The 27422-nt window shown below is 42.2% G+C and overlaps 2 protein-coding genes across 2 annotated transcripts; both read right to left on the reverse strand.

The window, feature by feature from the left end:
* On the reverse strand, nt 1–8215 carry LOC306949978 (cytochrome P450 2J2-like; the record flags this gene model as incomplete). Its single annotated transcript, XM_079540066.1, has 9 exons — nt 1–179; nt 1276–1417; nt 1778–1965; nt 2794–2935; nt 4023–4199; nt 4950–5110; nt 5963–6112; nt 6727–6889; nt 8045–8215. 9 exons carry the CDS (start codon nt 8213–8215, stop codon nt 1–3), a joined length of 1473 nt encoding a protein of 490 aa, XP_079396192.1.
* Nucleotides 8216–17834: 9619 nt separating this feature from the next.
* LOC306949979 (cytochrome P450 2J6-like) lies at nt 17835–26337 on the reverse strand (the record flags this gene model as incomplete). Its single annotated transcript, XM_079540067.1, has 9 exons — nt 17835–18013; nt 18803–18944; nt 19619–19806; nt 21162–21303; nt 22194–22370; nt 23388–23548; nt 24583–24732; nt 25282–25444; nt 26167–26337. 9 exons carry the CDS (start codon nt 26335–26337, stop codon nt 17835–17837), a joined length of 1473 nt encoding a protein of 490 aa, XP_079396193.1.
* Between the last annotated feature and the right edge of the window lie 1085 nt (nt 26338–27422).

Raw genomic sequence — 27422 nt, forward strand, 5'->3', positions numbered from 1 at the left:
CTAGCGTGGGATGGCACAAACCTTGTAGGGGTGGGGCTGCAGCGTGCCCCCAAAAATGGGCTCCGTGTTGATGGTCGTCACTCCCTCAGGGAGCCGGAAGGTGAATGCCCGTAGCAGGTTGGCAAAGAAAATGAAGAGCTCAGTCCTTGCCAGATGCTCCCCCAGACACACCCGGTGCCCTGCGGGAGGAAGAGGGCAAGGACAGTGAGATCTAGGAACTTATTTGACAGTCACTTTTTTCATTCTTGCCGTAAGCAAAGGGAACTGTTTTGTTCGGGGCCAGGTTCCTGAAAGCCACAGAACTAAAACTTCCTGAATTCTTTCTCAAAAAGTTCCCTTCCAGTGTCAGGAACGAAAACCATCATCAAACGAAAAGCTCTGAGGTATCACCGTCATTTCTTTCTCAATGTGGCCGAAAATGCCTTTCCTCTTATAGGACATTTTGAGCTTCATGGTCAGTCCCAAAGAATCTGCCAGTAGTTTGTACATGCTTTCTTAGTGACTTAAAGTCAGTGGGTCAAAATTGCCTAGCAACGGCGTTTGCAACTGAACAAAACTTGGTCATGTGCAGGCAAAGCAAGAGGCCTACTGTTAATTGACAAGTGTTCCTTCCTGGAACCAGTGGGTATGAATGGCACAGAAACCATATAAAGTAAACAAGTGAACAATACATTCACGTTTCCAGATTAGCAGACAGATAGAGGAAAAACAAAAGCCAGCTATTCCATTTGCACTAAGAAACTACTCCTGGAAATGTATTTAAGTGACTACCTTGCTATGTCAGCAGAGATACTAGAACCAGACTGTCAGAGTAAGAACTTAACTGCTGAATGTGATCCCAAACTGTGCTTTTATCTTGCTTCCCTTATTTTGCAACTGGAATTTTGGTTCTGTAACTAGAAACTTTGCATATGAGGATGAATTTCTGTTTTTTCTTTCAGCTTGTTCCTTTGGAAGGGATTGCAAGCAATTCCAGCACACAGGAGACACATTGCTTATCAGGGAAAAAATACTTCTGAAGAATAATACAGGAAAAATAAATCAGCACCAGTGGATGACTGCAACATGCTGCAAACCTAGGAAGTTCAAGTGGCATTCCCACTGCAGTGTCCTAAGTGGGACCTGACAGCACAGAATTGTCAGCAGATACCGAGTCAGTACTATCCTTTAAAAGCAGCAAATAGTGGAGATATACGGTGCTGTCTGAAGCAATACTCACTCTTCTGTATCCTTCGTCTAATCTACTGGGGCCACTCAAAGCGCTGGTGTACTTACCTACCGAGAACGGTAAGAAGGCGTCTCGATTTACAAAGCTTCCTTCTTTATCCAGGAAGTGGTCAGGGTTGAACTGTCGAGGTGTCTCCCATTGCTCGGGATCATAGAGAACAGATGCTATGTTTGGAATAACGATGGTGCCCTGCAAGGAAGAAACTACTGATACAGTTCTGTTGGCTCACTTCACCTATCAGTTACTACTGCCTTGTTGCCATTTCTTTTCAGTGAGCGGATATCACGTGGTTAGAGGATTATCCTCCTAGAAAATGGGAGCTGTCAGTCATTTTCTATTGGGAATTATCAGTTCCAGCCCTGCAGCCATGTCAATGGGAATTAATAGTATTGATTTTGGTACAACTGCATGATGGTGACCACTTCTACTGCTAGTTTTAATGACACTTCTAGTGGTAACCCACAGCAGATAACCAGGGGCCATACTCCTGGGTTATGTGGAGAACAGCTTATAGGCGGAAGAGGTGATGTTAAATTGAAATATCCATACCTTTTTGACAGGGTAACCCAGCAATGTTGTGTTCCTCACACACACCCTGGGCAGACCAACAAAGACAATGTTGCTGAAGCGCTGGATCTCATGGATCACAGCATTCGTATAGGGCAGCTTTTTCCGGTGCTCATAGCAGATGGTCTGGGAGGGATCCAAAACAGCATCCAGCTCCTTCTGCACTTTCTCTACGGAGAAATATTCACCATTTGAAATGGGAAAAATGCACCAAATGTTTCAATTGCTTTCTTTTTCTTAGAGAAATAGGAACATTCAGTATCTCAGCATAGTATATGAAGTCTTTAACATACAATATCTCAATTTAATATATGAAAGTAAAACTCAAGAGAAAAACAAAACAACAACAAAAACTGTGTGGCCCAGAATCATAACCAAGGACCATACTTATCCCAGCTCTGATGTTTCCTCTCTGCATCCTTGGTTAGTGTAGGACGTGCCACTCAGCTTCAGATTTTGAAGGTATTTAGGGATTGCTTGGTTTCCTTTTCCTCAAAATCTAAATCTTTCTTTCAAAATGTACATAAACATCTCGGATACTCTCAGTGCGTGAGAGGAGTTAAGCAGAGTTGATCCAAGTATGGCAATGCTGAACAAACACCACTAGAATCAGCCTAACCCTACAGGAAGAGGCAGCTGACTCTGTCAGAACCACAAGCCTTCCTCAGGGCAGCTGGCAGCCCTTTAAAACTTGCCAAGGTTTGACCAGCTAGTTTGGCCAGTAAGAGATCATGGAATCCGGTGGCATGTTAGGAGTATTGGTGTGCTTAGCACTGTGCTGTGCCAGAAATGGAAGAGGACCATTCAGCCACCTGGTTTGGTCAGCTCAGAGGACAGGGCTCTGTTTTCTTCTGCTGCTGTAATTTTAGCAAGTTGGCTTTAGTGTTCTCAGAGGGTCAGAGCCAAGCTCATCTAATGGCTTTCGTGTATTCAACTCTTCACATTCCGCCATTAACACTAGTTGTACTCACAGTATCTCACAGAAAAATCTCTCTCACCTTGGATATCTGGATAAACTACCATATAGAGCAGTCCCCAGTACAGGGTTGTGCTTGAGGTCTCTGATCCACCGAGGAAAAGATCATTTATAACATGCACCAAGTTGTCTTCATCATACTTGGGCTTGTCCTCATCTTTAGACTGTAGATTATGATAAAAAGTTGAAGTTAAACCATAAAAGTTAGATCATCCTTCATGTCTTCTGCCTGAGAAGCAGCTGAGAAACATGCACAAAGAATATTCAGAGTTACAGTTTTTGACTAAGAGGTACTAAGAAGTGAACCATTTCTCAAATGTACATTGTAAGTCTGCATTGCTCTTTTTCATGAGATGAAATATTATTTCATTGTAAAAGGGAAAAGAAACAGGCAGGCTTACGCCTGTTGACTAAGGGATGAGGTTTATTGGGCAATACATGGATGGTTGGACTTGGTGATCTTAGAGGTCTTTTTCAAACTTAACAATTCTAGGATTCTATGCAAAAAGTAGCAGCAGCTTTTACAGTTTGTCCAGAGTGCACTTCTAAACATGTGGCCCACGATGTGTCACTCTCTGTGCCTTGGTCTCCACAAGATATCAAACAGGGAAGTAAATAAGAAAGAATAAAGCATCTGAACAAAAGAATCTTAACAAGAGATGATGACGATCGTGTCCTCTCTCAGTTTAGGATAGATGTCAAGTGGTGGAAAAAAGGTATCCAAGTATTTTTTCTTATAATGAGTAAAATAGAAAACCATTAGAGAAAATTCAGGTGAAAAGATGCATCTTTGCCTCTAAAGTGTTTATTTTAGTAAATCTTGTAGGAGACACTCATATCTATTGTAAAAAGGATGTATGACCTTCTTCCCGAGCCCATGTGCCAACACTGAGAACATGGCAGCCTGATTAGCTGAAAGATGATGACCAGAGGTAGTAGCTACACATACATCATCACCTCCAGGAGATATTTCTTAGGTACCTCAAGTTGCTTCTTAGCTTCCAAAGGTATTCCAAAATGACAAAGTTTGAATCAGAAAACACTGTGTCCTTAACAGAGCTTCTTTAGCTCATGGGACACTTCCTGCTAGAGAAATGAATAACCTGGGCAGGGAGGAAGAGAAGCAGGCTTATTATGGCATTGTTTGTGTAAACAAGCCTATGAAATACAACAGACTACAATAAGGCTTCAGAATGGCTGTTTGGCCCTACATACTCCATCGCTGTGCGACCAGGCAGAATGAACACTTACTTTCTCTATCTCAGCCAGATAAAAGTCAATGAAATCCCGCGGTTCATCTGGTGTCCCTCTCTCCACATGTCTTCTGACCTCCATCCTTGAAAAAGAACTCAGGACATCATAGCAAGACAACACTCTCTTATGAGGACCGGGGAGACGGCACATCAGCCAGGGGAGGATTTCATACAGCTGCAGGAGTGACACACCAGCAGTGGTTACACACCAGAACCCAGTAAGACACTTCTCTGGATCTAAGGGAAGGTATTGCTGGAAACACTCAAGGGTCCCATTTGCCTTTTTCATCCTGTTATCTGTTAGTTTACACCAGTCTCTTTTCCCTAATTAATTACACTAATGTTATAAGCTTGTAGCAGACATTTGTCTCATTACTTCCTGACACAGTTTATAGTTTGTCTTTGCACTGTGCAGTTTTAGAGAGTATCTTGAACCTTCTCTGAAGCCTTCCATATTACTGAGGCAGGACTAAAGAGACGTTCCTTCTATCTGCTTAAATAGCAGCTTTACTATAGGTGACCTGAATAGTGTTACTATCACGTGATAGATTTGTTTACTACCAGAAACAAGTCAGAAGGTTTACTACCTCATCAACATTTTGGTTTCCTTTGTCCTACAAAACTCAAATATCAGTGGAATTTGTCATGCCATTGAAAATCCCCATTACCCAGTTTATTCACTGATGCAAACGTCAAAATGTAACTCATGGAGAAAATTTGGATGCAAAGTTGGCCTTCATTGTATCTTATGGGGGCTACCTAACAAAAAATCTTAGACAAAACTTGAATCTTGGGACTGTCAGAGAACATATATGTTGTTTTTGTGCTGTTGCAAAAAGTTCTCCATGTACTGAAGACCTATTTTTGTAACTGCCCTTTCATTTCTGACCTAGTTCAGAAAAAAAACAACCCGTTATTTACGCACCTGATAAATGAAGCTGCCTGCAAAACTAAATATCTTCTCTGTGGCACTGATCAGCTCGTGGAAGGTTTTGTCCTCATCAGAAAAGTGATATCCAAAAACCACAGCACAGATTACATTTGAAATAGAATGGAAAAGAGGAAAAGAAGGGTCCATAGGTCTTCCTGCAAACACAGTAACTAGAGTTCACTTTCAGTGTTTTCTTCAGCTGTTCCTTACATAAACAGAACAAGAAAATAATAGAGATTGCATAAAATTCTCCATTTACTGAGCTGGGGCATGAATGGGGACAGATGTGGCATAAATGTGTATTCACAAAAATAATACATAGTCTTTGAGCATTGTTCTAAAACAATCTCATAGCCCTTCCTGTGCTAGGGAAAGCTAAAGAGGCAGAATAGATGGATAGAAACTGCAAACAAAATGTTTGTATACTCTCCACATCTGAAACTGTAGTTATTTCTGATGATTTTTTTTAAAGATATGAGACAGGCATCTGTCAAAAATGTTTTGGATGGAAGTGATCCTGGCTTGGATGCTACACTGAGCCAGATCATCTGCTGAAGTTCCCCTCTCACCTCCTACTTTTGGTTCTATTGCCAATAGTCATTTAGCCAGACAGACACTAAAATCCCCAGTTTATGTCATGGCACTTGGCATCGTCGGGATTTAGAATAAGGACTCATCTCTGCAATACTCTTTAGCTACCTACTGTGGAAAAGTCATGATTGACTTTGCCACGTAATTCAATGACACCACGCTATTGTTCATTCAGTAAATGATATATAAATGATAAACCCAAGGAAGAGGGATTTCAGAAGTTTGCTACTTCAGTAAGTTTAGAAAGAGCTTTTTAAGAAATTCCCACTTATAATAACAGACTGACTCTGCTCTTCAGGCTTCAGAATTGGATATCCCATTCTGTACCCACTCTGACCCTAGAAAGAGGGTAAGCTTTCATGCTGAAGGTATGGATCCAGGACTGAAAAGTGTATAATTTCACAGCAGATAGATACCTTTCAGGTTCCTAAAGAGCTCCACCAGGTGAGCAGCCTCCTCTTGCACTTGGTACTCCAGGCCTTTTTTCCCCATTCCCAGGTTGCGTAGAGTCATTATACCAAAGCGTCTCTGCTGCTTCCACGAGCGACCACTTGCCAGTAAAATACCTGAGAGCATTCCCTGGCATATTAACATTTACCATAGACACAAACGATTCACTTAAAAATAGTATGTTGTGAAATATATGGAGTAAATCAGGGAACACACTGTGATAAAAGTATATGGAGTAAATCAGGGAACACACTGTGATAAAAGTATCTTTAGGTGGTCAAATTTCAGTAATCACAAATCATAGCCCAATATATCCAAACTACATGGAAGGTGTTTGGCAGCCACATGTATTACACGTAGTTGCCAAACCTACCAGGATGCTTTGTGTCCATGGAACGTGCAGCAAAATCCCTTGCAGCAGGATAGATTATTCCATGAAGAGAGCGAGATTGCTGAGTCCTGAGCTAGGATTGCACACATCTTGAACACAGAGAAAAAAGTCACCTAGAAATAACCTGATTTGGAGTGTTTCCCAGGCTTGGGAAAGCTCAGGATAAAAGGCATCACGACGAATAGCAGGCGATGCATGAGGACTGATAGTGGATTTGGGCAGCATCCATTGGGAGAGCATTCTGAATGGGAGGGTAGAGGGTTTGACAAGGCTGAGGCAGAAGTGTTTGCAAAGTCAACATTACTCTGCATTATTTATCCTTGTGAAGAAAAATCTCACCTTTTCCTTTGGCCATTGCTTTGAGGAAAGGAGATACCATTCTCCCAGCAACATCTTCAGGGTGTGTCGTCATGCCATCCTTCACTGCTTGAAATCCATTCAGTATGATCACCGGGGTCCACCCAAACCACAAGGTATATATGTTGCCATAAGTTTTTGCCAGCTGTAGATGGGAGAGTTGCCAGAAGAGAACACGTGAAGCTCCATACACCCCCAGTAGATACCACACTTGGTATTCACTGGCCAAATTTATTCACTGGCCAGTTTCATGCTGTGAACATCATCCCTATGAATAGAATTACAGCTAGAAGCAGACTTGCTTTTCTGAGGCTTCCAGTAGCCAATTGTAATGACCCTGGGGAAGTGACTTTCCTTTCAAAGCACAGGCTGCAGCAACATGGCACCAAAACAAAGCAAACTTGGCATTTTAGGTTGTGTCATATCCAGTCCCCAGGTTTGTACTAGCTAATAGAACAGCCACACTGTGCACATCTCAGGGGTTCTGTGCCTCCAGGTAACCCTTCTGTTGCAAGAGGAAGCCAACCGATTAAACCTGCTTCCTCTGTGTGCTCCAGGAGAGAAGGTGGAACAACAAATTAGTCAACAGCTCTGCAGTGTGTTGCAGCTAAGTCACAATACAAAGAGCACTGACCATTGGAGACAGTAGAAACCCCCAAGCAGAGACAAGAGTATGACAGAAGAAATTCAGTTAATAATGGAAAAAGAGCTTCATGCAAGAATGGGACTCTACTCCCACAGTGATACAGAAAAGATGGTAGACTTTGTGTAAAGCACCACCAGAATTACATCCACTTGGTCACAGCAGTCACTTATTTCTCCTCAAGTAACACATTTGGAGTTAGAATCATGGAATCACAGAATGGTTTGAATTGGAAGGGCACATTTAAGATCATCTAGTTTCAGCTCCTCTGCTATAGGCAGTGACACCTCCCTGCTGAGTTATCAGCAGTGGAGAAGCATCTTTTTAACTCAGTATTCTCCTAGCTAAATAATGAGTCAGAAACCCTATCCACAACTTTGTTTGGTTCTTAAGAATCACTGAGGACTGAGCTTATTGTGAAGCCAGTTCATTTCACATAACCTGAATATAGGAATCAAGTTCATCTTCATACATATATATATATAAAGATGAGTTGGAGTCAATGATCCCTGTGGGGTCCCTTGCAACTCAAGATATTCTATGATTCAAACTTTGTCTGCCCCTCTCCTCAGAGTTAAAAATGTCATTTGGTTGCTAATGTATCAGCTTTAAGTTGTGACAAAAATTAACCAATTAGGAGTATCTGAAAATAAATACCTCCATCAGAAGATCCCGATGAAACTGAAAGTTCAAGTGCAACAAGTTTCCAAGCAATGGGAGAGGAGTTGGTCCAGGAGGGAATTGCTGGCGTGCCTTTTGCAGTTTGAGAAACTGAACACTTAATAAAAAAATTACCAAAATGACTAAAGCTTGACTAATTGTCAGCATTTCAAAGCTGACTTTTCAGCTTAGAGTACTGGAGCTTGGGAAAGGTGATCTTCCTCCTCGTTACGCCAGTTTTTGCAGACTGAGTCCTATAGAGTCTCAGTTCTTTCCCTCCCTCTGTCCCTCCCTCTTTATCACTACCTACCCTTTTCTGGCACCCCATCTATTCCCATTACTCAGATAGATCAGACTGATCACTGACCAGAGCCATACCAACCTGTCTGTAGGTAGCCAGAACCTGAAAACATGGAATGACTTCTGCTGAAGCCTTGGAAACCTTAAAACATACATAGTTGTTCATCTCCTAGTTACTGAATTCAGATGATGAGAGTTACATGCCAGAATGTAAATAGTAGGTTAAACTTCACTGGTGTTTTAGTCTCAAATGTTATTTATCTTTACATGTAGTTGCAAATTTGGATTTGCCTGCCAGTACACAAATAGCATTTTCCTCAAGTGAGGATTAATGACACAAAGATAATGTTTACAAACATACATCACAATGTCAAAACATAAAAATTATGCTGTATCTAGCAATTAAATATAAATTTCTAATTGCTATTAATTTCTATTTTTTAGTACATCCCTTCTGTTAAGGGTTTTGTTACCCTTGGTTTATTTTCTACAGTTTCAATCACAGTTTCAGAGTCCTGGCTATGATGACCAGCTGTCAGTAAGTTTACAGAACACGTCAAAAATCCATCATCTGCTAACAAAGGGATTCACACCTACTGCACAACACAGAAGGGGGAAAGCATAGTGTCAATTATCAGGGGATCTTATCTTGCATTGGAAAGAGAAAGCGTCTTTATTGAAAAATGAAGCGCAAGCCTGAACAAGAAACTGCCCTGTCCTCCCACATACATGCAGTATTTTGCAAACCTGGCATATTAGGGAAATAAGTGACTCAGTGATATCATTCTGTCTCCTTCACTTTGCCCAACGCTGCAGCTATCGTACATACCTTTATGCCTGCACTGTACAGGGAAGACAGAATAGAAAAGTCATTTTTTATGACCTTATCTATGCAAAGCTAATAAATAGACTCATGCCTCCTCTTCCAGACACACAATCAGCAACACTTATTTGCAGGACCAGCGTGGCCCAGGTCCCATCACTACCTTTAAACAGTCCATGTGCTCAAAACCAGGATGTGCAGGAGTTTATAGAATCATTAAGGTTGGAAATGACCTCTGGGAGCATCTAGTCCAACCATCTACCTACCAACAGTATTGCCCACATCCCTCAGTGGTTCTGGAACACCTGTGGGGAGTGACTCCATCACCTCCCTGGGCAGCCTGTGCCAATGCACCACCATTCTTTCTGAGCAATTTTTCCAAACAAAAAAAACAAAAAAAAAAAAAACAAAGAACCACCAACCCACGCAAGACTTAAGGATGGATCTGTAACTTCAATTCACTTTATACAGTACTAACAATAAGGAATGATTTCATTTCTCTAGTTCCCCAATCTATCAAGCAACTCAGGGTGGTTTATCATTATTAACCACACTTAGGATATGTCAAAGAAAAGATATCTATTCCTATAACCCCTACAGGATTATTTATATTTAAAATTTGTAACGGAGCTGACTTGCTAATCAGACAAGTATTAATACCCCTACATTTGCACAGCATGAACTTAAATTATAGTCAGCTGTGAAACATGAAAGGCAGAATCAGCCCAACTCAGTAATATAATTACTACACTCCACTTGTAGCAATACATTATCCCAGATTAGTACAAGTGGAGCTGTACCAACTCCCACTGCCTGCCTTCAATTTACACCTCTCATTGTAAGTCCTTTGCAGTCAGGTATTCACAACTCCCCAGAGTCGTTAATCAGTGTGTGGCAAACAAAAGAAAAGCAACAGGAGGTACAATACAGGGGAAGGCTGAGACAGAAGTGGCCAAGTGGGCATCGCAGAGGATTACCGACTGGCATGTAACTGTAGGAAGACATCACATCCTCCGACCAAACCTGAAGTGGTGACAGTTCTGAGCCTTCAATTAATCACACTGCCATTCCTGCTTCTCCCCTTGCAGACTTTATCTCGGACTGGGTTGCTTTCTATGATATCCCTGGTTTTACAGTTTGACTCAGGATCATAAATAAGCCTCCCAGATACTTCGGAAAAAGATTTAGTGAGATTTCTGTATTTAATTTTGTATCTCTTAAAGGGGAAAAAAAAATGAGTTAATAGCACAGAAGCTCAATAACCTCCCATCACATCCACACTCCTAAATCTCCAGCTCGATGGCAGCCAGCAGCCTTACAAAGTGAAGCACTAACCACATTAAGCTGCTAAAAGAAGAAATCTGTTTTGCTAAAGCAGCAATGCGACAGTGGGCCATGTAAATGGCCAGAAGCTGACTCACACCTTTCTTGCCTGCTCAGGGAGTTTCCTCCTTGCTTCCAAGGACGATGGGGACAAGCACTGTGAGGTGTTCATACAAAGAGAACAGGAGAGTTGCACACCATGTGTGGCAAGAAATTCCCTTTAAAATTGATCTTACAGAAGAACTGTGCCCTGACAAGCCCTGCTAATCTGCCCTCCCTCCCAGCAGCTGCCGCCATGCTGTTTCTTTGCTGATTTTCTGCCAGTTCCCTGCAGGAGGGAGGGACACATTTAATCAATGACCTTGTTTATCTAAACCTCCTGTGGAAGAAAACTCTCAGACAGCGTCACATACGGCTCTGCCATGCAGCTGCCTTCCAGCATCTACAGCACCTCTGCTCATGCGGCTTTCAAGAAAGATGGAAAGCACACTCAGCAGCTTTCAGCATTTACCAATTATTTACAGATCAGAGGTAACGTTGGGTGGCAGCCACAGATGCTATAGAACAAACAAATGTGCAAGAGATTAGCAGTCAACACTGGCATGGAAAACGCAGTCCTTCGGCCCTAAGTTTCTCAACCGATTGCACATGAAGCAACTGCAGCACATGGACACATCCCCACACGTAAGCAAAGGAAAGAAAAAAAAAAAAAAGGAAATGTGACCTAATTTTTATTTACTGTCCCAATAAAAAGATAGCTGGGAATTTCCAGGCAAGACGATCTGACCTTTTCCTTTTGTAGGGCTTTGCAGAAATAGGCACAGCTCCCGCACATGGCAGCTTTGTGGGGTTGTAGCCAGGTGACTCAGCCCATGGAGACCTCTCCAAAGTGATGCTGTTTCCCACATTTACAACCAGTTTCACCTCGATCAGTGCCCAGAGTGACTCCAGTTAAAAAAATACCCATGGGTAAATGGGAAGATTTCTTTGCTGACCAATGGGCCTTATATGCTTTTGTTACTTTCCTTATCTTTCTTGTCAAATACTTATAAAAACAGTAGGATAATTTCATCTTTCTTTATTCTTGGTACTTCCAGTACACCTTCAGAAGGAGAAAATTCTTCTAGACAAGGCGGTCACAATCATATGATAATAATTTCTTTAATGAATAGACTTTTTGTCCCCAGAGATCCCTGTGATGTTCAGTTTATGGATGCCAAAAAGAGCTACATGACCAAATGAAACCACAAACGGACTTCAATCAGTGGCTGAGCAAGGCACTCCCAGGACTGCAGTAATAAGAGGATGCACATGAAAGGAGGTAACATCTCTGCATATTGTAATTGCAAGATAACTATGCCACACAGTTCCACTTGAATCTCTACTCAGATTGCTGTTCCCATGTCAGAGCTCTGTTCAGACCCTTGTGTGCATAAAGTCTTTAATGATGTGCCACATCCTATCGGCAGCATTGCGTCAGTGCCTTGCTCCGTGAACAAATTGAGATGACAGAAGGCTTTGTCTGTTGCTTCAGGCCTTCATCCCTCTGCTGCAGGATTCTGATGCTGTCATGAGGAGTCAGGGAAGAGCAAGAAAATCTGGCCACATCAACAGAAAACTACTTTTTCGAGCTGGCTTCTCACCCTGAATGCCTGTGTAATGCTTGGCAAGTCGCAGTCCCTACCCTTCAGATGTAGCCAACTGCTAATTGTATGTTCACTTAATGGATGTCTATCTTCAGACAACAAAGTTCAGGTCTGGAGAAGCACAGTTTACTCGCAACTTGTAGGAACTGCAGTTGTGATTTGAAAACAAATGCTTCCTTTTATATTAATTTAGTGTTTTGATATAGAATCATAGAATTACAGAATCACCAAGGTTGGAAAAGACCTCCAAAATCATCCTAACTGTCCACCTACCACCAATATAACCTCACTAAACCACATCCCTTAGTGCCACGTCTAAACATTTCCTGAACACCTCCAGGAATGGTGATTCCACTACCTCTCTGGTAGTGAGGTGCTTATTCCAGCCACTTTTCTCACCACTCTTTTGGAGAAAATCTTTTCCCAAATACCCAACCTGACCCTCCCCTTGCACAGCCTGAGGCCATTCCCAGGAAATGCTGTGTATACATGCAGTATTCGCTTCAGTGTAAATGTTGAGGATGAAGTAAGGCTGAATGCACCCACTGGGTGATAAGGGTGTTGAGATACCAAATGTGACCTGTGCCATCGGCAACGTCTGTCCTGCCCCATGGGTACCCTGTGAATAACACAGTGTGTGATCAAACAGTGAAATTTTAGCATACCTCATAATGAAGGTTCCAGAGGGACCAACTTGAAACCATGAAATAATACAGAATTTTCTAAAAGCCTGAAAATTCCAATATATGCAAGCTGGTATTCATAGAATCACTGAGTGGCTTCAAAGTCCACCCAACCCCAACCCCTGCCATGGACTTTTTGCCCCCCACCACATCAGGCTGCCCAGGGCCCCATCCAACCTTGGTGTCTCCAGGGATGGGGCACCCACAGCCCTCTGAGCAGCCTGTTTAACACACACGCAATCTGACAACTGCCAGTGGGTAGCAAGGCAGTTTGCTACATGCAGACACTCATTGCAGCCTGTTGGTAACGTGGCAGTCATCTTTTTAACATCTGCACTTGCAGCACAACCCACCTTTCAGGACAGGAAGGCAAGCAGAAAGGTGAGTCCTCTACCTTTGTTCACTAAGCATTTCAAGTTGGGCTGTGGAGATATTTTCTGCTGCTCAGATGCATGGAGTACAGAGATTTCTTTGATCCAGTGTTCAAGGGGAATCATTTTGACCAGCTCTGTCTTCATCTTCTTGTCAAACTCAGCCTAAAGAACCCAGAAATTCTCAGTCCCAATTTCTCTCCTGCAGAAACATAACTGAATGAAATAATGAAAACGATGGAAAATAGCTAAAATTATTCTATTTAATAATTTCTGGTTTGCTTTTGTTTGTTTTGAATTATAGCAGAGTTTTTCTCTCTTGGCAATACTTAACAGCAAGGAAAGAATATTGGGAAGAACTTCTCCAAAAGAGTGGTGATGCACTGGCACAGGCTGCCAAGGTTGGTGGTGGAGTCACCATTCCTGGAGGTGTCCAGGAGCAGTGGAGATGCAGCACTGAAGGAAGTGGTTAGAGGTGTGGTGGGTATGGGTTGGGGTTGGACTTGGTGATCTTAGGGGTCTTTTCCAGCCTCAATGATTCTATTTTATGATTCTATGAAAGGACAAAGGGTAAAAGCAACGATGTTGTGCTCCTAAGCCTTGCTGTTGCAATTCCCACTTTACAAATAATTACTTTGTTTTTCCAGCATCTGGGCCTGGTGTAATGCCAGTGTCTCACCTAGCGAAAATGAGGGTATATACGAGATATGTTTGTTTGGAAGCTTCCTCAGTGCGTTGCATTCCTGTATGTGGGAGACCATAAATACAGAGTGAATATGGACCTCTTATCTCGATCAGAGGAACGTGGTCACAGTGAATTACAGCACCGTACCCAGTAATCAAGAAAGCGTGGTGATGCACTGGCACAGGCTGCCCAGGGAGGTGGTGGAGTCACCATCCCTGGAGGTGTTCCAGAACCATGGAGACGTGGCACTGAGGGACACAGTTAGTGGTGTGGTGGGGGTGGGTTGGGGTTGGACTTGGTGATCTTAGTGGTCTTTTCTAACCTTAATGATGCTGTGATTGTGTTCTATGATTCACCAGTGCTCTGTTATACCAAAATCTCCAAGAAACCTATTGAATGCATCATATCACAGCATCTGAATCTGTGCATTTGTGCGCAGCCGCTCCTTCCCATCCTGAACCAGACTCATGTTGATGGCAGATGAACACATAATGAGCTACAGCGCACCCGAGTGAAACTTGTACCTTTACAGCTAGCTCTTGCCAAACTGGTTCCAGCAAAGCAGGCACTGCTCTGTGCAAGGGACCTTTGGTGCCCTCTGCCTGGCTCCTCAGAGGATGCGCTGTCAAAATATTAAAATCAGACTTTTTTTTCAGGATTTCAAATAACACCTCAGAATTTTCTTAATGAAATATTTCTGCTTTTTCCTGCTACATCTTTTATTCAAGAAAATCTGAATAAAATATTTTAGCTCTGGACATAAAATTGGAATGCTCTGGCTTTTCAGCAACTCAAAGCACTGCAAAATGCTCCATAGATGAGAAAGCATTTCTCTGCTGCAGTTTACTGATCTGTGAGAACTGTGATGCTCAAGAAAGATCTCCACAGAAACTCCACAGAGAAAACTAGCAATCCTGATGGACAGATGTTAGAACAGGGTCACCCTCACCTCTCTAACTATCTGACATTAAAAGAAATAAGGAGAAATACCAGTGTTATCACAGCTTTCACACAAGCATGAAAGTAATAAATCCAAATAAAAAGGTGTTACTTTTAGGCTTCCATGAACCACAACGAGTTTGGGAATGTTTCTCACCTTGCTGCATGCAACAATTTGGGATCTGATAGCTTCAAGAAATTGGGCTGCACGAGGCTTGGTGTTTGTGCTAACTACCAAGGTCTTTGATTAAATGCTGAATAGAACTAGATATAGAAATAAATCCCACTCAGTTTATCCTTTCCATTTGACAGTGTGCCATCCATTCCCAGTATTCCCAGTTTTCCATTAAGTTTTGCAAAGCTTCAGTCTCCTCACTTTTCCCTAGATTCTTTCTGAGATTGTGTCACAGCCATGTTAAAGAGCAGTACACTACATTAATGCCTTTTCTCCTAAAACCAGACCTCTAGCCACACCATCAGTGAGAACGTTAAATAAACACCATATCACATTAAGTCAACGTTATTTGGTGATTACAGACTTTTCTGTTTCCCTCCCAGTCTTATCATATGATTGTTTTTGCCAGGACATTCTGAGGAGTGCCATCAGGCTGATTTATACCTCTGCAACTTCTCCTACCTCCCGAAGACAAACAAACGTTTGACCTTTTCCCATCCTCCACAGGTTCTCACAGACAGTTGCTAATTGCTCTGAGGTTGGTACTGCTCCCTCAGTGCCCTGGGATGAATCAGCCTCGCCAATGTGAAAACATCACATCAATCCCGTTATTTTCTAACTTCTTCTCCCTAATCTAGACAGAAATCTTCCATGAACATCCCTGACGTTAAATGTATTTGCCTCTGGATCAACACTACCATTTTCATTAATGAAGAAAAAAAAAAATACAGAGGTATTAAATTGTCTATCTCCCAAAGCCTTCACGATATCCTACAGTTCTAAGGGATCACCACTTTCTTTGGTCTTCATTCATTGTCACATTTTGCAGTTGATCCAGAAGGAAGCAAGCACTGCTCCATGGCAAGTTTAACAGGCAGACAATTAGAAAAGAAATAACTGCAGTTACTAAAGATATACTCACTCCTCCCATCTCCTTGCTGCTTTATCAGTCTTCCAACTGATAATGGGAAAAAAAAAAATGATTGTACTAATTCTAATGCTCTCTTCCCAGAAAGGCTTTAATTTTTTTCCTCACCTTTCTCCTTTCCTTAGAATTCCTATTTTCTCACCCTCACTGGTAAAAAGAGGACTGCAACACCTCTGCAGTGACCCATTTTTCTCAACCTCTTACCTCTGAGAAAGTGGTTTGTCTGATGTTGAGTGCCCTCTCCTGGGCACCTGTGCACTAAGGAGCTGTAATGCCCGGTGAGCGCCTCCTGGCCCAGGCAGCACAGCACAGCTACGTGCAGACACCCCACTCACACACTCTGGAATGCCCTGTGCCCAGCCAAGCAGTAGCTGTGCCCATTGCTTTGGGCTGTGCCATTTCATGTCCATCTCAGCCTATTTCTGAAATTTCTCTTTTGAAAGCAAATCTGGGGGAGCGCATGGCCATCAGCGGTGACAGCATCGCACAGCACTGACATGAATGCTCTCAATGCCATTGCTGTTTTATGCTTCATTTTGAAGAAGCAATGACAGCCCCAGTGCCCCTAGATCACAGCGTTTTCTTCCTTGCCTTATCTATCCACAGAGACATGGATGCAAATCCATAGAGACTTTGACATCAGTTTTTAACGGGGCACACAGATTTCGGTCAAATGAAATGTCAGAATGTGGTCTTCCATATTTCACCAGTGTTATTCTGCCACTTAATTTAATAACAGCTAAATATCAAGTGCTGTTAGAAAGTGCCTTTCTATTTTGATGCGATGTCCTGTCAGCAACTGAACAAGAAATAATGAGACAGATCTTAATTTGTGATGCACAGTAGACTGCCTAAACTCATTTCCAACACGCAGTGACGGCGTCTAGTGATGACTGATTCAGCACGTGGTCATCTGTTCCCTGCTCTATCCTCCCACACTGAAGTAAGATTAAGAAAGGGCAGGTTCATTTGCAAGTCTTTTTTCAGACAATATAAACAAAACCGGGCTTTTCAAGATATGTGGAGTCGTGGCACTGAGGGACATGGTTAGTAGGCATGGTGGGGTGGGTTGAGGATGAACTGGATGGACCGGATGGCCTTTTCCAACCTATGATTCTGTGAAATTTTTACTCAACAATTTTTTTTCTCCTTTTCTGCTATTACTACGGACTCTTCATTCAGACTTGACTAGTCTTTTGTGACTATTTTTTTTTTCCTTTTCTGCTATTACTACGGACTCTTCATTCAGACTTGACTAGTCTTTTGTGTCTGTAGCAGGCTTCTGTAGCTTCAGGTGCACCACTGAACTTCTGAGGCAATTACAAAGCACTTTTGGTTTTTGCATATATTATTTTCAGTTTACCATCAGCTCTAATTTCTAAATCTAGAAATTCACAGTGAACTGTAAATAAACCATAAACAAAAAGAATTGCTAATATTCCTCCTTCATGTCTTTTATTATCACCAACAAAAAGTTGACTGAAACATGAGTGATGGCAATAATATAAAGAGGCAGAATTTCTCACTCACGGTTTTCCAAACTATATTGCTTTTGACAGTAGAATGGCTCAGCAATAATGACTTAAGTTTTGAAGATTGCAGTCAATGTTATCATTTGTTCAGCAGATACTGTCTCTAAATCTGCCAGGCTAGAAAGCATCTGCATGATGTCTTCATGGCTGAGTATGATGATGGGCTCCAGATCCGAAGAGTAAGTTCAGAAACTGAGATCACCTTCAAGAGCACGTAACAGGGTTTGAGAAAAAAATCCTCTAATATAGACAGAAGGGACTTTCTGAGCAGCAGGGGAAAAAGTAATATGGTCACGAGACCATGTGGTTGGTATAGATGGTCTCGAGACCATATGTTCAAAACAGTAAGATTGCTGTGCAGGTGGTCTGTGATGGCCGCAGCCTAGCGTGGGATGGCACAAACCTTGTAGGGGTGGGGCTGCAGCGTGCCCCCAAAAATGGGCTCCGTGTTGATGGTCATCACTCCCTCAGGGAGCCGGAAGGTGAATGCCCGTAGCAGGTTGGCAAAGAAAATGAAGAGCTCAGTCCTTGCCAGATGCTCCCCCAGACACACCCGGTGCCCTGCGGGAGGAAGAGGGCGATGATGGTGAGTGCATCACTCTGACCTCGGAAGCAGATAAATTCATTGTCGTGTAATTGAGCATAACCACTGTGGGACACCATTAGTTGCATGGTGGGGATGGGCTGGTGGTTGGACCTGATGATCTTTGTGGTCTTTTCCAACCTCAATGCTTGTATAAAACCAGAGTATTTTTGCTAAATCTAGAATTTCTGTAGGACTTCAGCCAAACAATGACACAAAATGTTCTGTAGTTCTGCCTTCATAAAGAAGCCTCTCTCCAGTTGTGGGCCATTGAGCACCCCTTCTGCTTTGAATTTTGGTTCACTTACATCAAAGATCTTACTTTTTTCTGACCGACAACTTGAAATGAATTTGTTTAATCATATAAGTGAGGAATAAAGAATTGTTCTTCCTGGAAGATATCATGCTTCAGTTTTCTATGCATTAAGCATCAGCATAAGTGTTTGAAAGTGCTTTCCAAATGTATGCGTGGAGTTGAAATGTTGCCACAAATGAACAACCATCATCATTAGCAGAGAATTTCCTTCCGAAAATAGGGCAAGCTGTATGTATACATTTGCCAGTATGCCTCTGATTTTCCAGCTATTATTTGTTCAGTAGAACAGATGCTTACAATTGGATTGGGAAATGTTACCAGAAATAATTTTAATTTTATCACTGTTTTTCACAGAGAGGATTAAAATAGATGACCAGTAGGTCTTTAAGAGATGTCTTACTTCTACAGCCCCAGCCCAACCCACTGACGTTTGTGGAGTCAGTAAATTTACCTATTGAGAATGGCAAGAAGGCTTCTTGGCTCATGAAGTTTCCATCCTTATCCAAGAAATGACCAGGGTTGAACTGTCGAGGCGTTTCCCAGTGCTCTGGGTCATACAACGAAGAAGCAATATTTGGAAGAACAATGCTGCCCTAAAAGGAGAGAAACATTAATTCTGGCTGATCATCTTCTCTTAGCAGCCAGAAGCTGAGAGGTGAGACCAGTGTTGGACACTGCTTGATTTCAGTGTTCAGCATTATGGCTTGGTAAGTTTGTTTCCCCAGCAGGAAGTGAAGAGCTAGGAGGAATGGATTGTGGCTTTGATTTAAAACAGCAGTTCAAGCCTGAGAGTAGAAGCTGCTCTGTCAATAGAAACTAACATTATTTATACCATTTTCACTTCTCACATTAAAAGTTTCTGTCATTCAGTGTTTTTGACAAAAGCAAGTTGCAAACCTTACTGCTTTTCCCTTGATATTTTTCAGTTTTCTCGTGGACAAAAATTCCATTCAAATTCATCCTACTGCTGCATCAACAGGAAATCAATCATGGTATCCCACAGGACCAATCTCCAAGATTTTGTTTTTGGCTAAAATCTCATCTTCCACCCTTTGGCATCTTCCACTACTAATGACCCTCTTCCAAGAGCTGCATCACTCATCACAACCACAGAAATGGTTCCTTGTCCTCTTTCTTATTGAAACTCTGACCTAGAGGTACCCAACCCCAGTTCTGCTGAGGAGAAAGCCTTGGTGCAAGTAGATTTGAATCTACAGTTTGTTCTACTGATAGAGGAAAGGCCTGTAGCAGCTGTGAAAAACGGTACCTTTTTGAGGGGAAATCCCAGCAATGTTGTGTTCCTCACACACACCCTGGGCATGCCAATGGAGATAATGTTGCTGAAGCGCTGGATCTCATGAATCACAGCATTGGTATAGGGCAGTTCTCTCCGATGCTCATAGCAGATGGTCTGGGAAGGACCCAAAACAGCATCCAGCTCCTTCTGCACTTTCTCTATGGAGAAATATTCGTCATTTCAGGTGGGAAAATACATCACCATATTCAAAGACATTTTCCATTTAGAACTACTATGACAGCAACAAAACTAAAACAAAAATATAGGCCAATTTTATAAAGGGAATCAGTGAGGTGTTCCAACAGTTTAAATGTGTAGGAATTCTGCTGGGTCTGACACTATTTGATGCTAAATTAAGAAAAGACATTTGCTGCTCAGAATTTTAGAACTAAGCACTGCCTTATGCTTCAATACAAGCAAACTGATTTATCATTGTGTTTTCTTTTGGCAAGGTGCCGTGGGCACTTACAGCCATTTACAACCAATACAGCCAGAGCTGTCTGGAACTCAAGTGAGGCGAATCTATACATGATAAGCCTAGCTCCTATTAAAAGAACATGGGTCTTATGCAGGACATGTTAAATGAAGTAATGCCAGCTTCTTCCAAAAAAAAAAAAAGACACCAATTGCTGGGGACAGACATACTGGTGTCTGTTCATCACAAGAGTCTGGATGAAACATATGACTCAAGAAGCTGGGCATGGATCATCCTGCACACACCCTGCTTTCCCAAGTATGTGCAGGGTGTTATATTTAGATAAGAAAAATTATTTAGGTGAGTCAGAGCTTTCGTAACCTTAATTACAGGGTGATAATAACCATGCAGTAACACGAGATTAAGTAGACCTTATTGTCTGACAGCTACACGCTAAGCAATTTTTTCTTATCTTCATCTCTTTCATCCATTTAAATTTCTCTTCTTCTCTGGGTATTTGCACATGTTCTGCTATCTAACAATGGCTTCTCTGTTATCCAGCATAAGAAAGGATTCTCTGTTTTTCATTTAGTGCTCTGTGTCAGTGACTGATATTTAAAAGATAGACTTAAAAATAAACTACTATAATGTACGTAGACATAGCAGATAAACCATCAAATTCTCCTACCAACTGGAATAATGTTTGCTGCAAGAAACTCAAGTGCACCATAGAGTTAGTTTAACCTCAGATTAAATTGACACTCTGATACCTTGGGCTGAGAAATGGATGAACAGGCAATAAAATAGAAGCTGCCAATTGCCCTTCAGCTGGTTAGCTTTACTCCTCTGATCCACAGAGCACATACAAGAGCAGCGCTCCCTATAGCCCCCAGCACTCCTACTGGATCAACACAAAACCAAACTGAGATTCCCAAAAAGTGGTATCCCTGCTATCACACATCAGTTTATGGTGTATTATTTTCAGCCATCAGTCACGTTTACTGCTCTCTAAGACAGAACCCAAGTCAAGATCCATTAAAACGTGACGTCTGTGCTGTTCTATTGCATCAGAGATATATGTGATCCACTTCCTCTTACCTTGGACATCTGGATAGGCCACCATACAGAGCAGGCCCCAGTTCAAAGTAGTGCTTGTTGTCTCTGATCCACCTAAGAAGAGGTCATTTATAGAATAAACCATGTTTTCTTCATTGTATGTAGACTTGGGTTCATTTCCAGACTGCAAAAAGAAAAAAATGGAGGTTTATTATGTATATGCCAAAATCATGAAGGAACATTGTTACGTTTTTGGAGAATTCATTACCAACATTTAGGGAGGATATACCTTCTTTTGCCAATGGAGCAGTATGGAAAATGGGAAGGATATTTTTCTCTATTGCAATATCATATCTTTTAATATTCCCCCTACATGTCTACTACAGGCAGCTCTATTTTTTTTAATAAGCAAACTTGGATGATTTCCACCCAGCAGCATCCCAGAGGAGCTCACTAAAACAGTTTCTGGTCCACCAATGTTCAGGTTTTCATAAATCTTAAAACAGTACTGAAAGACTTAAGAAATACTTAAAGGTTTTGGAAGGCCAGATGTGTTAAAGGTGTGAAAATACAGCAAGAGGATCCAAGGAACTAAATGTTAGGCTGACATCCATCCTGGACTATATATACGAATATATAGAACACTGCACTCTGACTCTCCAATCCCTTTCCAGCTCTCTTGTGGTCTTCTAAATTCAGCTTTCTTTCACTTAGGCCACAAATGAGTCCTTAACTGAGAAAAATTGCAGCACATTAACTGCTCTTTAATGAAAGAATTGCAAGACCGTGTGGCATATCAATAAGGTGTTCAGGAACTGTGGAGTTGTGGCACTTGAGAACAGAGTTTGGTGGGCATGGCGGGGATGGGCTGCTGGTTGGACTTGGTGATCTTGGAGGCCTTTTCCAACCTCAGCGTTCTAGGACTCTAGGATTTAGCAAGTCTCAGGTTACTGGATTCACAATGAGATGTCCATGGTGGGTAAGAAATGGTGATAAAAAGGCAAAAGAATGGATGATTTAACATCTTTCACTTAACAACCCATTAGTGTATGACCAAGCAGAACACACACTTACTTTTTCAATGTGAGCTAGATAAAAGTCAATGAAATCCTGCGGTTCATCTGGTATCTCTCTGTCCTTGTGCTTTCTGATCTCCCTCCTTGTAAAAGAGCTCAGAATGTCATAGCAAGACAATGCTTTCTTATGAGGACCAGGGAGACGGCACATCAGCCAGGGGAAGATTTCATACAGCTGCGGGAGTGATATACAAGAGGTACCACAAAGTCTCCATCACTATGAAATGCACTTAGACCTACTTTAAAAAGAAGTTAATATCAATATTAGCACATGGAGATTTTTTTCATAGTTAATAAAGCATTCTGGGGATGAGTACATTCATGTTTTCGAGTTGTGAAACGGTATACAGCATAATTTCCAGCTGCGTTAAGGGTGAGACTCAGAGTTGCACGGACCTTCAAGCTCAGTCAAAATCCAAATTAGAGCGATTATCATTAGAAAGAACTGTAGCCATTCATTCAATTATTCAACCTGTCTTCAGTTAGAATGAACTGTACTCGGGCATTTTAAAAGCTAGACCCTGCCCTCCAGTGGAGAATGCCAGGAAACGAAGAAGCAAAGGCATTGCAAACTGTCCTCACCAGGGGGGTAAAGGCAGTTGGTGAACCCCCCCAAAAAGGCCACCTAGCAAAGGCTGGTGTACAAACTGAGTAGTTCCTCAAAGCACTCTGTACTGAAAGACCTCTGAAAGAGTCCTCAATAAAACCTGAAACAACTTCTACACAGATTTCTCTGTCTTCCTCTTACTGAGCTCATCTTGTATTCTGCTAATTACCCCTGGCTAAATTAGAGAGACTACACTAAATTAGCGAGACTAAATTAGAGAGGCTGTATCTATATTTGGGGTGGTGAATCACATTTTCAGACCTGACATTCAGCATTTATTACCATGCCCTATGCAGGCCATTTGTTGAGCAACTGAGTACCAAACACAACCCAGGAGCATTCCATCAGTTCATGCCTTGCTGCAAAGACCTAAGAGTAAACTACTTATTGTGAGGCAATGAGCACAAGCGATGAAGACTGGTATGTAGTGCATTACCATCCCATCTGAAGACAGTGTGGTGCCCAGTAGAGCTGCGTGGGACATTGCTCACCCATTTGAAGCTGTTATGCCCAGCAGCCACCTCTCAAATCTGCATTTCCCACTTTCTGTGTTATTCAGCCAAAGACAACACATCATTTACTTACATGGTGAAGAAGGCTGCCTCCAAATTTGAAGATATGCTCTGTGGCTCTGATCAGTTCATGGAAGGTTTCATCCCCTCTGGAGAAGCGATGTCCGTAAACAACAGCACAAATTACATTGGAGACGGAATGGATGAGAGGATAATAAGGATCCAGAGGTTTCTCTGCAACCACAACAATAAACATCACCCTGAATGTCTCGTATTTTGCTTCATAGGTTACCTAAAGAACTTTCAAGCAAGCACTGCATTTCACAATTAGCAACCCTTTTACAAAATTGTAATCATCATCACTTAAGTTGGAAGAGACCCTAAAGGCCACCTGGCCCAAGTCCCTGCACTGAACAGGGACACCTACAACTCCATCAGGGGCTCAGAGCCCCATTCAGCCTGACCTTGGGTCTCCAGAGACACCACCTCTCAGGGCAACCTGTAACAGTGCCTCATCACCTTATTGTAAAAAACTTCCCTATAGCCAGCCTGAAACTCTCCTCTTTTGGTTTGAAACCATTTTGCCTCACCCTATCACAGCAGACCTTGCTGGAGTGTCCATCCCCCTCTTTCCCATAGCCCTTTTTACATACTAAAAAGCTGCCATCCGTATCCTACTGATTTTCTACAGCCAAGGTGCAATCAGTAAGAAAATTAATAAGAAAATAATTTCACAGCTTCAGAAAAAAGAGCGTGAACAAATGTATTTATGCCTGTACTGATGCAGCTGCCCAACATCCAAGGCACAAGGTTTGGTCACTTATTGTTCTGAGCTTCAGGAGTTGTCTTCTTTTCTTGCACGTGGCCACAACTCCATCTTTCCTAGTTCTTAAGTCAAGAGACTGGGTTGGATTTAATTACTTCTAATTGACACAATGCTAGCTACAGCATGTCCTGGTTTACTGTGCTTTGCATAATGATCAGTATTGGGAAATTCAACACAAAAGCTGCTAACTGGGTTGATCAGGATAAAATGTTGTAATGAAAACAAAACTGTACTAACTGCCTCACAGAGTGCATGCAAATTGTGCTGCAGTGTTTAATTCTGAGCCTCCCACTGGGTCTGAAAAAGCACAGGACTGGGTTCTTTGTGTTTCCAATCCATTCTACATCGATGCAGTACGACTCACGGAACAGAAAATCTTGTGTGATACACTGAAGACATCAGACCGATGACAGAAATGAATCGGTATTTGTCACAGGGATACCTTTCAAATTTGCAAAGAATTCCAGCAGGTGCTGGGCCTCTTCTTGCACTCGTTGCTCCAGACCTCTCTTCCCCAGGCCCAGGTTGCGGAGAGTCTTCAGTGCAAACCTCCTCTGCTGCTTCCATGTGTGACCGGTGGCCAACATAATCCCTGAGTCCGTGAAAGAAAGAATTCTTTATCATGCTAACATTTACTACAGACTAAGGCATTCTTTCACCTGAAAGAACACTCCCATTCCTAAATATCAGTGTTGCTGCAAGTGGAGATGTAGAAGCCTTTTTTTGCAAGACGATTGCAGCTGTTTGAGACCTCAGTGTATTACGATTACGATAGGCAAAGCCCTAAACAAATTTACAGACATACACCTATAATGCATTTTTTGTGCCAAATAAGAAAAACACAGAGCTGTGAAGTGGCTTAACTACAAACTTCATCGATGCTGAATCAAACTCAGATTGCTTAGCCAGGCTAGCTTCAGGCCTGAGATAATAATGATGGGAAGAAGAAAATCAGGAGCTTGGGAATTTCCATTGTGGTTGGGGAGCTTGGAACCTATAGTGAGGTTGGAGGGTGTCATCCCTCATAGATAAACCCTGCCATGGTGGTGCTGTTAGGGGTGCTGTTAGGGGTGGGTACCAGCTACAAAAGAGTTGCAATTGTAAAGATAATAAAAAGTTTCTGTACAAAAAATCATCACACCTTTTCCTTTGGCCATAGCTCTGAAGAAAGGAGACACCAGCCTCCCAGACACATCTTCGGGGTGTGTGGTCATACCATCCTTCACTGCTTGGAATCCATTCAGCACGATCACTGGGGCCCATCCAAACCACAAGGTGAACACGTTGCCATAAGTTTTTGCCAACTGTAGATGGGAGAGAAGCCAGCAAAGCACAGCTGAAATCCCACACACCACAAACAAACAGAAGATGAACCTGTTTTTATGCTAATTACAGGACCAGCCCTAACCTGGAATGATGTTCTGCATCTTCTCCATGAGACTACAATTATCAGTGAGAAGGTATGAATGTCTTTTCCAGCATTCACTTCTGGAAACAGCTGAGTCTGCCAGCTATTCAGAGCCACAGGTTTATGCCAACAGACATCAAGTGGATTTTATTTGTATACAAACCAAGGCTCAGTTCACGGGAGTCTCATCGTCTGCTGTTCACATGACAGAGGATATTTTCCATCCAAAAGACATTTTCCAGAATGTATATCAAGAGGGATTCCTCCATTAGCAGAAGTTTTGAGGGTCTTTGTGGATCCCATCGATACCACGAGCACATGCACACACGGCAGATCTTCAGTGTCTGTTTACCAGTGAAGTTAGAGAACAATGCTCAGAGAGCGAACACCTCGTGCTGTGAAAGTCACTCTTTAAAGTGCATTTCTGTTCCCTGACTTCAAATCTGATATGTTCTCCCCAAAGGTGTTTATCCTAAAGGATATTAAGTTTCACACGAGTTTGTCAAACTCAGGGTTAAAAGGGGAGAGGTCGAAGCGTTGGTTTTCACACACACATAACATGAGGAACAGCAAATTACAAAGACTTCTAAGATGTTAGGATTATCTGAAAGTAAATACCTTCATGAGGCAGTCACGATTGATCTGGAAGTTCAGCTGCAGCAAGGTGCCAAGAACGGGGAGAGGGATCGGTCCAGGAGGAAGGCATCTCCGTGCTCGTTGCAACTTTAAAAACTGCATAACCAAAAGGAAGACCACCAGTGCTATCATAACTTGATTTATGGACAACATTGCTGCTGCTTTTACTGGATTCTCGTTATTGAAAACAGCCTATTGAAGCTACGAAGGCTGGTTGCTCAACCAGTTGTTTTTTTTCGTAAGAGTTTAAATTTCACATAATAACTATTTATTCCACGCCCCTAACCCTCCCTCCTCATTATCAACCACTCTGTTCCTGACCCACCCATCACATTTTCATGATGAAGCGTGTTTAGGTGCATGTCCTTCTCCTCTTCATTCAGATTTCAGTTATCAAATACGGATCATGGGTTTTGTAGGAACTTAGCTGTGTCCGAGATTCGTGACCCATGGCCAAGATTCTCCAGGCACTCTAAATACCCATCTCCATATGCAAGCTCTCCAGCTAATCTTCTGAGTCAGTTGTGGATGCGTGTGCTCCTACAAATACTTCATGAATGCTTTTAGGAAAGCAATAACCGTACAAACAAATTGAGCATGCAGATGTAAGTGGATACTAAATCTTGGAGTTTCTGAAATGTTTTGTACGTGTTTTATTTATACCTACATTCAGGGGAGCAACTGATTAAGGGTAATGGCAAGGCTGATAAAAGTTAAAAGCCCACATTTGTCATAAAATAGAGATAGCAGTATACTGGCATCTTATGCTCAACATGCATAGTTAACTCATTAGGAATCTTGAGCTACAACCAGAGCTAAAAGCCTCTCTTTGAGAACCAGTTGGAACACGCATGTGCCACACGTGGCAAGTGGAGAATAAAGGCTGTGTGAAGCAAAGTCCTTTGCCAAGACTCAACATACGCAGGAAGTATAAAGCTGTTTCCAGGAGAGCTTTATAGGCTTGCAATCCCACCATGAAACTGCAAGACTTGTGCTTCAGCTTGCTTCTTACAGCAGCATTTTCTTTGGGATAAAATTGGCATCATGGGATTTGTGGCTCTGGGACATGCAATGGGCGTACCCAGAACAAATGGCCTGGAGGCTGCCAGCCCACAATTCCCAGACTTCTGCATCAGTTAGCTTCCAACCACATTGCTTCATTACTATTAAAGCATAATGTAGGAATGCATATTAACCAAGGAAGGGCTGTTTCTGTGCTTCTACAAAAGCTTTATTTG

This window comes from Tetrao urogallus, assembly GCF_951394365.1.
Source record: "Tetrao urogallus genome assembly, chromosome: 9".
Classification (NCBI taxonomy): Eukaryota; Metazoa; Chordata; class Aves; order Galliformes; family Phasianidae; genus Tetrao; species Tetrao urogallus.